We start from the raw sequence: 16,163 nt of genomic DNA on the forward strand, positions 1-16,163 counted from the left end.
ATTAGCAGATAGATAATATAAAGTACATAAAATTAAAAGAAGCAATAGATAATAAAAATATATGCTATTCTTATAGGATAAGAATATAAAAAATGACTGGGCAGTTTTTAAAAAATTAAAATGTAGAAATGAAAATAATAGCTGAAATTAAACAGCTATGGAAAGATGTTAAGAAATTTTCCAGAAATCAGAACAATGGATAGAAGTTAAGATAGAATGAAAAGGTCAACTTTAGTATATTTTCAGAAGGAGGTAATAGACAAAAGTATTTGAATTTCTCCACACTGGTTGAAACCATGCCTCAGATTCAGGATAACGTAACACATTGCTATCAGGATAAATGAAAAGAATTTGATACCGAGTTGGCATACCTAGCAAAACTGCATCCTGCCAAAGACAAAGCAGCTGCAGAGGAAAGGTTGTTTTACTCTACAAAGGAAAGACTATTATACAGAAAACTGTAGTAAAAGCAAGAAAACTTCAAGTCCCAAGAGAAAATAATGGTAAACAATAGTGAACAGATACACTGTCTTCTAAAAGTAGGGCAAAATAAAGACATTTTCAGATAAACAGTTTACTACCAACAGTGCAGTACACACACCCCTTGGCTGTGTATTAGAATCATCTGGGGGGGCTTTTTTTTTTTTTTTAGTATGTTATTAATTTTAGAGAGAAATATGGACCAGCTGCCTCCTGCTGCATGCCCCCTACTGGGGATCCAGCTGGAAATCTGGGCATGTGCCTTGACCCGGAATCAAATCCTGTTGACTTTTTGTTGCATGGAACAACACTCAACCAACCGAGCCACACTGGCCAGGGTTGGGGGAGCTTTCGAAGTACTATGCTTGGACCCCTTCTTCCTAGAATTTCTTATTTAATCCAAGATAGAACCTGATTATACCAAGTAATTTGAGTGTACAGCGAGGCTTGAGAACCACTGTTAATTTATTTTAATTTAATTTAATTAATTTATTTTATTATTTTGTTATTTTATTTTATTTTTTGAGAACCACTGTTTTAAAGGGCTGACTTTAGGAGAAGCAAAAGGATCTTTTTATGATATGCAAGAAAAAAATGGTAAACAAAAGAAAATGGTAAACAGAAAAGAAAATGGTAACATTCAAGCAAACATGGAATATATAATAAAAATAATGATCTATAATTATTGGTGTTTATTTTTAAAATATTACAATAATATATAACATGTAAACCACAAGGGGATTGATTGGAGTTAAAGCATTTAAAGATGCTTGCATTGTTTGCCAAGTGGTTAGAGAGATTCTCTTGTTAATTATGCATGATAACATTTAAGGGGAACTCTAAAAGAATAAAAACAGGGTTAGGGTTTATACTGCATAGCACACACAAAGAGAAATGCCCAATAGGATCTATTGCTATCATAGATACCAAAAGAGTGAGTACCTTATTTCTTGAAACCATAATAAATACCTGTGTGTGTTTTTTCAGCCGCATACGCTATTACAAAGAGTCAAAGCCTGCACAACAGAAGAGGACCAGGAGAAGCTGATGCAAATTACAAGTCTGCATTCCCTGAATGCCTTCCTGCTGCCAATTAAAACTGTGGGTGTGCAGGTGAGTTGTGTGAATTCATTGCCCTGTGACATAACTTTCTGCAGATGTTTTTTTCACTGTTCAAATAGGAATGATTTAGGAAAATGAATATGAAAATATGTAAAAAGGTAATGTTTTTTATAATATTTATGGAGTGAACAAGGTTATAGGAACTCAGTATTCAGGCTGAGATCTTGTAGTTTTGGAACATCTGTCATCTGTAATCAAAAGTAAAAACTCAAAGAATGACTTGCTATAGGGTTTGCTTGCTTGCTTCTGCCTTGAAGGATAGTCACCAAGAAGTCATGTTCTCATTTATCCTTCTTGGTATGAAATATACTATTGCTTTAGAAGTCTTTAATTGCAAGAAGGCCCCCTGATGAATGTTATACACCAATTAGGTCTTGTTCTCAAATTGTGTATTTCTTAAACTAGTGCTCTATTTCTTTTACATCTTCTCTCTTTTAGCTTTGATAATGTACAAATGACATTTGTGTATTTATTGTTCTGTCTTTCCAATTGTAAAAGCATGTGAGGATCATATAATTTTTACTTTTATAATGCTACTCATAATCCTATATAATCCTATATAATAAAAGCCTAATATGCTAAGTGTCCAGTTGTCTGGTCGTCCATTCAACCAATCAAAGCATAATATGCTAATGATATGCTAAGGCTGCTCAACCACTCACCATGACGTGCACTGACCACCAGGGGACAGACAGTGGATGGGTTGACCAGTCGCTATGATGTGCACTGACCACCAGCGGGCAGATGCTCTGACTGGTAGGTTAGCTTGCTGCTGGGGCTGGCTGATCAGTACTGAGCGGACACGCCCTGGAACCCTTCCACGGTCCCTCCCCAGCTGGCCAACTTCCTGCGTCCCTCCCCAGCCCCAGTCATGCACCGGTGGGGTCCCTTAGCCTGGCCTGCGCTCTCTTGCAATCTGGGACCCCTCGGGGGATGTAGTAGTGCGCAAAGTGGCAGGCGGCCAGAGAGAAGCCTGAGCTCAGGCCACGCGCCATGCCACTCCTGCTCATCCCGGCCCCACTGGGCCTGCCGCAGCTCAGTAGCACTGCCATGGAGGTGGGAGAGGCTCATGCCACTGCTGCTGTGCTTGCCAGCTGTGAGCCCGGTGTCTGGCAACTGGCACTCAGCTGAGCGGTGCTCCCCCTGTGGGAGCGCACTGACCACCAGGGGGCAGCTCCAGCGTTGAGCATCTGCCCCCTGGTGGTCAGTGCATGTCATAGCGACCGGTCGTTCTGCTGTTGGGTCAATTTGCATATTAGGGTTTTATTATATAGGATATGATTTTTATCTTTTTAATATATATATATCTATCTATAGATATATATATTTTATTGATTTAAGAGAGGAATGGAGAGGGAGAGAGAGATAGAAACATCAATGATGAGAGAATCATTGATCAGTTGCCTCCTGCACGCCCCCTATGGGGGATCAAGCTGCAACCTGGGCATATGCCCTTGACCAGAATTGAACCTGGGTCCCTTCAGTCTGCAGGCTGATGCTCTATCCACTGAGCCAAACCAGCTAGGGCAATAGATCCTGTCAAATTAGCATTCATGTAGCCTAAATTCTCATTTTTTAGTAGACTGGTTATTAGGGTAGTTTAATGACTCTTTAAAAATTGCTCTTTAGTGTAATTTGATTTTTAAAAACAGAAAATTACTTGGATTAAACAGGACAAAGAAAAAGGGAATTAATATTATTACCGGTTTTATTCACTTGTTTTTAATAACTTTTTAAGCTCATTTTTATTTTCTATCTCTGACTTAAGAACCCTTTTTTCACCTAATCAACATGGGCAGATCTTGTCTTCCAAATTAAGTGTGCTGGCTGCCCACAGTTGGGCAGGTACTTAGAATTAGATCCCAATGGGCTTCTGGCATGTGTTGAATAAATTCTTGAAATTACCATGACACTTTATGTCTGAACTGATTTAGCTAGAATTTAATAAGAGATTTTAATTTTGGATTTATTTATATCATTAGAGGTATCCATATATCCTCCTATATAATAAAAGGGTAATATGCAAATCAACTGAATGGCGGAACAACCAGTTGCTGTGACACGCACTGACTACCAAGGGGTAGACGCTCAACGCAGAAGCTGCCTCCTGGTGATCAGTGCTCTCCCACAGTGGGAGCGCAGCTCAGCCACAAGCCAGGCTGACAGCTGGCGAGTGCAGCGGAGGTGGTGGGAGCCTCTCTGGCCTTCATGGCAGTGCTAAGGATGTCCGGCTTAGGCCCCGAGGGCTCCCAGACTGCTAAAGGGCGCAGGCTGGGCTGAGGGACGACCACACCCCAGTGCATGAATGTCATGCACCAGGCCTCTAATACTTTTATAAACAAGTTTTTTTCCCCAAAAAGGATTCTTATTAATGGTGTCATCATGCATGAAATGTTTTCTAGTCCATTTTTTGACTTCTACAAAACCATTAAAATTATTTTTACTATTTATTTATTTATTTATTTATTTATTTTATTTATTGTCTAAAGTTTTACATACATCTCCTTTTTCCCCACTTGACCTCCCCCTGCCCCCCCTCCAACCATTCCTACCCCGGGCAAGCCCCCACCACCCCAGTGTCTGTGTCCATTGATTATGCTAATATGCATGCATACAAGTCCTTTGGTTGCTCTCTAACCCTCCCTCCCCTGCCATTTATCTGTAGATCTATTCTTGTTCATCAAATTATGTTGATCATTATATCCCACATATGAGTGAGGTCATGTGATATTTATGTTTCTCTGACTGGCTTATTTCGCTTAACATAATGCTCTCCAGTTCCATCCATGCTGTTGCAATCTGTAAAAATTCCTTCATTTTTATAGTGGTGTAGTATTCCATTGTGTAGCTGTACCACAGCTTTTTAATCCACTCATCTGCAAAACCATTAATATTATTGAATGCATTTTTACTTTCAGGGTGATTGTCGTTCCTACAGTTATGTGTGTGGAATCTCCAGTAAAGATGAGCCTGACTGGGAATCTCTTATTTTCCTGGCTAGGCTTATACCTCGCATGTGTCACAACATTAACAGGTATGTTCTACAGTGGGAGCAGGGGATAAGGTGTAATAGAAGGATAAGTTGTTGTTTTTTAACATGTTTTTATTGATTCCTTTAGAGAGAGAGAAAGGGAGAGGGATAGAGAAATAAAATATCAATGAGAGAGAAATATCGGTTGGCTGCCTTCTGCACTCCCCAAACTGGGGATCAAGCCCAAAACCTGGACATGTGTGCCCTTACTGGGAATCAATAAAAACATGTTAAATGTTACCTCTTGGTTACCTCTTGGTTCATTGGTTACCTCTTGGTTCATGGGTTGACCCTCAAACACTGAGCCACACCAACTGGGCAAGGTGTTTTTTTGAAGGACCAAAAGGCTCAAGTGTAGATACAGATATATCTACTTAGGTCACAATTGAGCATATATTTAATATCTTGTGTCTTGTTTCTTCAGCACAATGCATTTATCTGCTTTAAAAAAGGCAGTTTTAAGTCATGTCTTCCAAATTAGCAGCTTACACTACCTATTTTATGGTAACGTTTTATTCCAAAGGATTGAAAAAAATATCTGAAGGCTATAGAATTACAAGTAGGGGCTTAGTTAACTTAATAATAATCTCAGGAAATCAAAGAAAAGAAATAGGCATATGCCAGATATCATTAAAATAACTACATGTATAATTTACTTTTAATTTAGTTTTTCAGATTTATTTTCCCTTTAATTTGCACATTAATTTTTATGTTGGATATATCAATAGCTGATTTATAATCCTTGTCTATTTTACAATACATTATCCTTTGTATAGTTAAAAAATCTCAACTTGTTTGGTGCCAGATTGCTCATTAAATATTCTTATTTCATAGTTCACTCTTCTCTAGTCTTTTTTTTTTTTTAAGTGGGTATTGGGTAGTTAACAACCAAAAATAATTCCTGATGTTTTAGTTTATTCAAATTTGCTGCAGAAATTAGAAATCTTTCCATTGGTGGTTACCTAGCAGAGTGTGTATTGTTTTCTGAATACCTGCTGCTGGGGCCTTCCAGACAGGGAAGCCATGTTTTTTACTGGTGGGAATATGCCTATTAAAAGGCTTACTTCGATGAACCTAAGGCCCCCAAATAAGGAATCACCTTTAATACACTGAAAAAGAGTGAATTTTAAAATAAATAATGGTAAATTTGTAAATACCTCTTTTTATTTACTTATTATATAAGCAAATTTTATTGATTGAATTCATCTGCCAAGACCTGGCAGCTCTGCAATTTGAGCCATCAGGGCTTTAATTTTTGTTACTTGGAAATCAGTATGTGGAAGATGGGAAGGGCTAGCTAATAGCATATACTCCATCTGCATATCATGGTGCTTACTCTGTTGTTGTTAATCCTCACCTGAGGATATTTTTCCATAGATTTTTAGAGAGTGGAAGGGAGGGGGAGAGACAGAGAGAAAAACATTGATGTGAGAGAAACACATCAACTTGTTGCCTCCTGCATGTGCTCCAACCTGGCCAGGGATGGACCTGCAATAGAGGTATGTGCCCAGGTCTGGAATCTAACCTGGGACCCTTCAGTTCACAGACCAGCGCTCTATCCACTGAGCCAACCGGCTAGGATTGTAATTAACTCTTTTGAATGGAGATAATTGTTTTAGTTAAAATAATGGCTCATAATTTATCTTCTGAATAATGCTAATACTTAAACTTTAGAGGTCAAATGGAATATTTCCTTTCCCTAATTTTGACTCCCCTGCTCTTACTATGCAGTTAGTACATTCTTACAGTTTTATCTCCCTCTATTTTTCTTTGGCCTAGGGCACTCACCCATGTTTAACCCTTTGCACTCGCTTGCTTTTTTCTCGATTCCTTTATTCTAATGCTAACCATGTCAAGTCACACTCGACATCCGAGTGCAAAAGGTTAAACTTAGTCTCTGCCCTTTATATGCTGGTTTCTCTTCCTGTCTTTTCTCTCTTCTCTGTTTTTCTCTCTCCTTGTACAACCCTTCCTCCCCCAGGAATGTCTAACAGATAAGCAACAACATAAAAACCTACTACATTTTAAAATATGAACCTAACAAGCCCTTAAAAGAAAGTGTCTTCGTAAGTTTTAGATTTTGCTGCCTTCCGCCTCTCACCTTGTTGTGTCAATTTGCATATTCCCTCCTTATTGGCTGTGGGTGCTTCCATCTTTGTCATGGAGTTATGGTCAATTTGCATATTCCATCTTTATTAGATAGGATATTAAGAAGAAAAGAAAAACATCAGTAAACTTAATTATGGGAGATTGCCAAGGGAAATTTATCTTCTTTGCTAAAGACAGGGCTAAGAGAAAGGGATAGTTAGTTGTCTGCTGACTAGAGTTGGAATGGGGAGGCGAGTTGGCACTCCTGTCTCTACCCTGACTGCCTCTTTTTTCCTGAGTGAAGGTTGTACAACAGATCCTCCAAACGATGGTAAGATTCCCCTTGAGTTGTTTGATCCTAACTTCCTCAAGCTATGTTACAAACCCTACTTTTATTAACACCTGCAGTGGCGTATCTTCATATCTTTCAAATAGATATTTACTGAAAGCACTAGTGAGTTATTCTTTTTAGAAGGAACTAGTAGGATACCAAGTTTTGGTGTCCATTTTGGTGACATTTTTAATAAAGTGGAAAGGAGAATCTTTCCTTGGGATCAGTGTTGCCCAAAATGAAAAAAAGATCGAGTGGCCAAATAAGTTTGGGAAATTCACTCTAGCCCCATCTTGGATGTTTCCAGTGTATATTAGCATATTACAATTTCTGAAGTTTTGTGGTAAAAACCCATTTATTTGTTCAACTCACTGTTTCCCCAAGCTTATGAGTATTAATTTCCTGGGGCTACCGGAATACATTACCACAAACAGAGAAGCTAAAACAAGAGAAATTAATCATTCTCTCACAATTCTGGAGGCTAAAAGTCTAAGATCAAGGTTTCAGCAGGGCCATGCTCTCTGTGAAGGCTCTAGGGGAGGATCCTTTCCTACCTCTTCCTAGTTTCTGGTGTTTGTTGGCAGTCCTTGGCTTGTGGCAGTATAATGCCAATCTTTCTTCATTCTCACATGCCCTCTTCTGTCTGTGTGTGTTACGTTCCCAGATTTCTCTGTTTTTAGAAAGACACCCAGTCATTGGATTAACGGCCACCCTGACGTTATCTTGACTTGATTACATCTGCAAATATCCTATTTTCACCACAGGTCCCAGGTGGATATGGTATATTGGGACACTCTATCCCAAGACATATGAAAAGAGGAATATGGTAATCACATAGATCTTTGCACATTCTAAGATATTAGTATTCTAGACAATGCACTTTGAGGAAGGTACATAGAACATAGACCCCGCTATAATTTTATATTCTAACCAACCCATTTGGGGATTTGAAATGGGTAGGAGAGGGCCTAAGTAAATGGAAAAAATGTTATTCCTTGTGCATTGCTTATCATACTAAATTGTAATTCTCTCTAATTTTCTCTTCCGCCTTCTAGAGTTGTCTATATATTTGGCCCACCAGTTAAAGAGCCTCCTACAGATGTTACTCCCACTTTCTTGACAACAGGGGTGCTCAGTACTTTACGCCAAGCTGATTTTGAGGCTCAGAACATTCTCAGGGAGTCCGGTAAGTTGCTCATTTTGCTTATTACTGCATGCTCTAACTAAAATTTGAATGCTTGGCATTGTGATTTGTAGTAGAATAATAAGATTTTTAATTTTTAGGTGCTTTCATGTTTATGGATAATTCTATGATATTGCCTTCATAAAAAACTTATCTACCCTTTGGTTGTGTGCAGACATGTGCAGAGTGGCAAAAAATTTGAGTTGCCCAACTTGCAACTGATGTTGAACAAGGCAGTACTTTGCCTTCTTACTGTAAACAAATGTTCTTTTTGTAGGCTATTTAGTGGCATATTTTTGACATTTTCATGCTTTTGGTTGGTGATTTTACTATTTAAAATATCCTCCAAGCATAGTGCTGAGGTGCTGTCTAGATTTCTGAGCACAGGAAGGCTGTGATGTGTCTCAGAGAGAAAATATGTAGGATAGATAAGGTTTGTTCATGCCTGAATTACAGTGCTTGTTGGCCATGAGTTCAATGTTAATCTGCAATAAATATTAAATTAGGTGTCTTTAAACAAAAACACACATAAAACAAGGTAGTACTGGTTGGTTGATGAAAATGTGACCAGAGGCTTGCAAGAACCTAACTGTATTTCCTGTAGATCATAACTACCATGAATTATAAGAATGGCTTTATATATATACTAGAGGCCCGGTGCACGAAATTCGTGCACGGAGGGGGGTTCTCCCTCAGCCCAGCCTGTACCCTCTCCAATATGAGACCCCTCGAGGGATGTCCTACTGCCCGTTTAGGCCCGATCCCAGTCGGACATCCCTCTCACAATCCAGGACTGCTGGCTCTCAACTGCTTGCCTGCCTGCCTTCCTGATTGGCCCTAACCGCTTCTGCCTGCCAGCCTGAATACCCCCTAACCACTCCGCTGCCAGCCTGATTGATGCCTAACAGCTCCCCTGCCAGCCTGTTTGCCCCCAACTTCCCTCCTCTGCCGGCCTGGTCACTCCTAACTGCCCTCTCCTGCAGGGTTGATCACCTCCAACTGCCCTTTCTTGCAGGCCTGGTCCCTCTCAACTGCCTTCCCTTGCAGGGCTAATCCCTCACAACTGCCCTCCCTTGCAGGCCGGGTGCCTCCCAACTGCCCTCTCCTGCTGGCCATCTTGTGGTGGCCATCTTGTGTCCACATGGGGGCAGGATCTTTGACCACATGGGGACAGCTATATTGTGTGTTGCAGTGATGATCAATCTGCATATTATTCTTTTATTAGATAGGATAGAGGCCTGGTACAGGGGTGGGGGCCAGCTGGTTTGCCCTGAAGGGCGTCCCAGATCAGGTGGGGTTTCCCTTGGGGTGTGGGGCGGCCTGAGCGAGGGGCCTGTGGTGGTTTGCAGGCCGGCCACGCCCCCTGGTAACCCAAGCAGAGGCCCTGGTATCTGGAATTTATTTTCCTTCTACAATTGAAACTTTGTAGCCTGGAGCGGAGCCAAGCCAAGCCTGGGGCTCCCTCCGAAGCCGCAGCCATTGTGTTGGAATTATAATTGAAACTATGTTGCCTTAAGCAGGTGAGCCCGGCCAGGGTGTGTGGAAAGCTTTGCTTCCCCTGTTGCCGGCGGCAACCCTGGCCTGCTCTCTCAAGCTCCATTCTGCCGCCATTTGTTTGAATTTGTTTACCTTCTATAATTGAAACTTTGTAGCTTGAGTGGAGGCTTAGGCCTGGAAATGGCAGGCGGAAAGCTTGGCCTCCTCTGTTACCTAGGAAACCTTGCTCTCTGTGGCTGTAGCCATCTTGGTTTGGGTTAATTTGCATACTCATTCTGATTGGATGGTGGGCATGGCTTGTGGGCGTGGCTTGTGGGCGTGTCGGAGGTATGGTCAATTTGCATATTTGTCTATTATTAGATTATATATTACATATGTATAAAGTGTCATCACTATAACATAGCACTACAGTCAAATTTTATTACTTGTATTTGTGATTGAGCTTACTTAAAATGCTGTGAGAGTAGCTGGAAACAATGCACAATGGCTGTCCTAACTGGTGTGTGTATGTGATTTCAGATATTGTCTGGGAGGGTTTTATTGAACTAGGTCGCAGTGCTTTTCCATGGATGGCGATTGGCTCTATATGTTAACTTCCTTTCTCTAGGTTATGCTGGAAAAATCAGTCAGATGCCAGTGATTTTGACACCATTACATTTTGATCGGGACCCACTTCAGAAGCAGCCTTCATGCCAGAGATCTGTGGTTATTCGAACCTTTATTACTAGTGATTTCATGACTGGTATACCTGCAACACCTGGCAATGAGATCCCTGTAGAGGTAATTTACATATTCCTTCTAATGTGTATTTTCAGTACCTCATTCATTTTATAATATGGTGAGTGGAATAGACTATAACAATGTTGATATTTGGTTTTCTGTTCAGAAGACAGGCTCTTTTTATCTCCACATGATTGTTCAGTACACTATAGTAGAAAAAGGCCTTAAATGTATTATAACCCTCTAGATGTCTGATTACTATATGGAGAGGAACCAACCAACTCTAATCTATAACTGTTTAATTTTGCCAACCAGCCTCTACTTTACAAATAATATTTTTTAAGTAAAGAAGAAAACCCAAGCACTGAAGAAAAGTTTATTGGAAATAAGGATGAGAATTGATGGCATTATGACCAGAAACCCAAGAATTCTTTAATGTTCTGCTACCAGCAATTCAATTAAAAAAAAAAAAATATATATATATATTTATATATTGATTTCAGAGAGGAAGGGAGAAAGAGAGATAGAAACATCATTGATGAGAGAATTTTGATGGGCTGCCTCCTGAATGCTCCCTACTGGGGATTGAGCCCGCAACCTGGGCATGTGCCCCCGGCCGGAATTGAACCTGGGACCCTTCAGTCCATAGGCCGACGCTCTATCCACTGAGCAAAACCAGCCAGGGCCAGCAATTCAATTTTTGATCATCATCTCCCTCTCCTATTCTCTCTCCACCAAGGAGCCATTTGCTGTTAGAAGATGAATATCACACTGAGCCTTTGTTAGTTGGACCACTGCTCCAGTAGCTAATGCGAGGCTCTGGTTGTAGCTGCACAGCTGGGCTGGGAAATGTGGCTTACAGTCTACTTTCTGTTAGGCTCAGATTTGCCAAGTTTTTGTTAAGTGACCAGGCTTTCTCCTCCTGTACACTTGCCAGTGGTTATTATTATAATGCATTATGCACCACCTTGGTAGCCTCAGAGTTGTTTCAGCCACAGATAATTTGTGAAGAATTGGCTTAAACACATAAAATACTGTTTAGATGCCAGAGCAATGCGAAATTGCTATGAATGTTTCTAAACACTTGTTGACAAACATAACCTGTAGGCTAGCACCTATCTGTGGGCCGTACTTTGAGTAGTACTGACTTTAAGTCACTTCAACCTAGAGAGGGAAATAGGTTCACTACCTGAAATTAATCAGAGGCCATCCCATGTACATAGAAGCAAATAGTAAAAATAGATTACAGTTTCAAATTGCAAATGCAAGCCCTTTAGGGTTTTTGGACATGCAGTGGATTCTGGCTCTTTTAATTGTAATCTTTGTTTTATAACAGGTGGTGTTAAAGATGGTCACTGAGATTAAGAAGATTCCTGGTATTTCTCGAATTATGTATGACTTAACATCAAAGCCCCCAGGAACTACTGAGTGGGAGTAATAAACTTCTTGTTTCACTAAAGTACTGTGTGCAGTTTAAATTCATTAGAGACCATTCCCAGTATTGACACGCAGTACTGTGAAGAGTGCTGGATCGGCTATATTACATCTGAATTCTTCACAGCAAAAATTTATGGCCTGAAGGCTCAGTTGGGGATAACTAAAGGGGACTGAAGTTTGTACGGGTATAATCAACGCATCATTGCCTACACTCAGACAAATTGACACTGCATTTGCCTTTGCCTCACTTGTTCTTTATGTGTAAACTTACTGTTGCTGTTGATGTCTGTCAATGAAGATGTATGGAGGTGGGTGAGTTTGGGGTAGTAATGGGCTTCTAAGTTCCCTTGCCAGTTTCTAAGAGCTGTTAGAAAACTCCCATGACTTAGTATGTATGCCTGTTGGAGAATCAGAGTTTCCATGTAAGTAACCTTGTTTCTCCAAAGGTTGGGGGAAGTGATGAACATGTCAGATAAAGGTATAGGTGGGCTGTTCCAGCCACTTTTTCCGTACACTAGCATCATAAACGTAAGCTACTTTAAGATGAAAAGCACCAGGAATTTGCGGAAGTGCTTTAGAATTTTATGATACCACAACCATGGGAGAAAGAAACTATGAGTGGTCTCAGTTTAAAATGTTTTCAAATCCTATTTCCCATAGATGTCGTGTTGCTCACGTAGCCTTTTCACTAATAAGGAGCTTTATCCTCCCTGCCTTATATTGCCTGCTACAGCAGCCTTGCATAGGAAGTTTCTGTTCTTTTCCTAGAAGAAACTGGCTTTGGTGCAGCATCAAGTTTGAGGGCTTTAATCATGTTTGGTTAGAGGGGAAGCTCTGAGACCATGAAGACCATCGTGCATGCCCGCAGCTTACAAATGCACGCCCGCAGCTTACAAATGCACGCCCACAGCTTCTATCACCTAGTGAAGAGTTTAAAATGAACTCTTAGATGTCATGTGTTAGACAGGTTCATTACCCAATGCCCAGAAGACTGACTAGTCTTGGTCTGTGCATGCTATTGCCAAACTTTGTAATCCTACCAGCTGTAAGAGAAGATTCAAGAACTGGTGTAGGACTTGTTCTGATTGCCACCAGTTTCTACCAGATCTTTTGTAATATTTATGTAAGTACTATAAAAATAGGCAGTATTTGACATACATTCTACAACCATTTCTCAGTATTTTAGCTGATGTTACTATTTAAGAATGTTACCATGTTTTTCTTCTTTTGTTTATTGAAGTATAATTGAGATATTAGTTTTAGGTGTCTATATTTTTCTCATACCACTTCCATCTCAGGTTGCTGCCTCTTATTCTCAGAATTCTGTATTAAGGTACAAAATTTTGTATGGGATTCAGTGTTAGGCAAATAATAAAATTATGTGTGGCAGATGTCTTCATTCTGGCTGGCCCAGAGTACAAGAAAACTGTTGCTGGACCGTCGAGGGAAAAGCTCTGTCTACTGTAACCAATATCCTTACTTGAGACCAAGGAGTACAGTGACTTCTACAAAACTTGAAAGGCTCCTTCTCTGTCCTGATGATGGGTTATTCATAATGGCCTTTTGAAAAGAGGATATGTTAGTGATCTGGCCGTTAGAGCTGGAATAGACAACCTATAAAGGGTTTACAAATATTTATGTTTATGTGAAAAATTTCTAGCAAAAGTGTCATGATTTTGTTTTTAAGCAAATACTAGGAATCTGTAGTAATAGTGGGTTTTTTGTGTCCCTGTCCCTAAAGTGCATTCAAGGGAACATTGCACCACTGAAATGGTACGTAAAGAGTTAGATCATGGAAGCTTGGAAAGTGCTGTTCACTTGTCCTTCCATCTTGGGGACTGATGGTATATATTGCATTCAAAGCTCTGAGAAATTTTGAAGTTAACAATGGTTAAAATTTTTTTAACCTGATGTTTTCCTGATATTTATTCACCAAACACCTTCTTAAATAGTCCTGCTTAATACTGGAAAATGGTTTCTCCAAAGCACACCTTGACATGATTCAGAAAAAATTAAAATTTCAGAAATTCCCTGACATTTTATACCATCTCTTCCTCTGCAAAGCACTTTTGTTTTGTGCCATACAGTATTATTCTATATCTTCAGAGTATTTCATTTGAGCATCTGAGAAATGTTAAGATTATAATCCCATTTTACACTTAAGGAAACAAACTCAGTTTAGTAATAGATACCTAAAGAGTTTCAGATTAAATGTGACCCTTGGTAGGTCATGACTTGCATCCCTGTCATTCACCACTTACCTGGGTTCCCCTCTAATATACCTTGTTTCTTTGTACCTATTAGGAGGTTAGCAGAGCACTGGAAGCATAGTTGCTTCCTAAGATTGGGAAATACAAAAGAATATTTAAGAACCAGATACAATATTTAAGAACCCATCTTTTTCTGCCTTCTTTCTGAAGCAGCAGCATGCATGTAGCCAAATAAGAATTGTAAAAGTTTGTTTCTTGGTGTGTTTGGGTTTAACTCCTGAGAGCCTGTTCTACCGAAATCCTTGAATCAAACTTTGAGAGAATAAAGGCATTCAGATTAGGTAGGTGGGACTGTCCTTTAATTTTTTTTCCACATCAGATATAACCCAAAGGTAAATATCAAAATACATTGTAAAATCAAATGGTACCCCCTTTTTTGAAGCTATGGCATACGTAAGCAGGGTTTGAACAGTTGAATCTTCTGTTGTGATCATGACACTTGGAAAATGCCCATCAATCTGTACCCGCTGGCAATCTCTTCATTGTGTGTTTTTGGGAAAGTTGGCAGAATATGCTTTTGCTTTGAGGTCGGTATAAGAGTCTCCCACAATCAGTTGTAGACAGGTAATTGTTGGCAGAGCTAGAGCTCAAATCCAGGGTTGCAACTCTGCCTTGAAGAAGTAATGTTCTATGGGCCTTTGTGGTAAGGCCTAACAGGAAGTTACCAGTGTAATTGACCATTGGGGGTAAATGTACTTCCAAAGTGTTAATCATCTTTTTGATAGTGATTAGTGTTTGGAGATAGTAGTATCTTTCAGAAATTCTTCCGACACTCATGCCCAATGTTATACCCCGGTTTCTTTCTACCTTTACGTACTATTCCCCTTCACTATTCTCCACTCCTGCTCCTTTCCCTCTTTCCTGAATTCTCATTGGAATGTGGTGAGGACACACCTCAATGGAGGCTCCTTTCATTGTCCCAAATTAAGAATACAATAGGAAACTGAATACAAGTTGGATGCCTCCACAATAGGAGAGCATTCCTTTTGTCCCTACTGAGATAGCTTAGCCACACAGGGGACTTAGGAGCTCAGGGTATTTCCCCACTGTAGGGTGTTGACAGTAGTGATGTTGGCATCCTTGGCTCTTCTCTTCCTGAGTGTTTCATTTAATGGCAAGAGGTTTGGACTCTCCCAGTCAAATGCCAGCTCCCAGGCCTGGTCTTCATATTGAAGAGGCCCAGGTATGCTACCCAACTCTGCTCTCTGCCAGTGGTTCTCAACCCTGGGTGCCTATTACTACTGCCCGAGGACTTAAGCCGGGGTCATGCCCAGACCCCACCATCAACTCAAATGTGAATCTTGGTGGGGCTCAAGCATTGGCAGTTTTAAGTCTCTCCACTGGAACAGATTGTTAATGAGAAATATACCTGGCCTATCTGGTTATCGTTTAAAATCTTAGACAAACCTATAGATGAGAAGATAAGGCCATAGATACTGCCTTGTCGAAGATCTCATAGGTAAATTAGTTCAGACTCCAGAAATTAGTCTTAACACTGCATTGTTGTTGCTCAGACACTCCAAAGGTCTGTTTGGTGATATTTAAGGCAGCTGACATTAATGTTGCCCCTGTTGAGGTTGCTTCTCTCAATCTATTTGATATGTTTTATATATAGATATATATATATATATATATATAAATATATATATATATAATATATATAAAGAGGAAGGAAGAGGGAGAGAGAAACATCAAAGAGAGAATCATCGATTAGCTGCTACACCCCCTACTGGGGATTGAGCCCAGGCTGGGACATGTAGCCCTGACCTGGAATCGAACCGTGACCTCCTGGTTCACAGGTCGACACTCAGCCACTGAGCCACACTTGCCGGGCAGTCTACCCCCTATGCTGCAGCCACCTCTCCAGATCTGAGTCGGGCCAGATCATGAAACTGATACTGAGCTAGTCCTGTACCCACTCAAGAGTCCCGAAGCTGTGTTAGAATAATTCTCTGGAGAGCTAGAGATTACCTGCTTGAAACCTAAGTTCCTGAGTGAGAATCT

The 16,163-nt window shown here is 40.3% G+C and overlaps 1 protein-coding gene across 1 annotated transcript in view; it reads left to right on the plus strand.

Moving 5' to 3' along the window:
- GMPS (guanine monophosphate synthase) overlaps positions 1–11,911 on the plus strand; it is a 51,571-nt gene extending 39,660 nt beyond the window's left edge. Inside the window, exons 12-16 of the mRNA XM_008142218.3 lie at positions 1,468–1,593; positions 4,521–4,636; positions 8,108–8,238; positions 10,340–10,512; positions 11,789–11,911. Coding sequence (XP_008140440.1) covers positions 1,468–1,593; positions 4,521–4,636; positions 8,108–8,238; positions 10,340–10,512; positions 11,789–11,890 — 648 coding nt within the window. The 3' untranslated portion in view covers positions 11,891–11,911. The remainder of the gene's footprint in view (positions 1–1,467; positions 1,594–4,520; positions 4,637–8,107; positions 8,239–10,339; positions 10,513–11,788) is intronic.
- Positions 11,912–16,163: the final 4,252 nt, after the last annotated feature.

The sequence above is a fragment of the Eptesicus fuscus genome, chromosome 3, assembly GCF_027574615.1.
Source record: "Eptesicus fuscus isolate TK198812 chromosome 3, DD_ASM_mEF_20220401, whole genome shotgun sequence".
Lineage (NCBI taxonomy): Eukaryota > Metazoa > Chordata > Mammalia > Chiroptera > Vespertilionidae > Eptesicus > Eptesicus fuscus.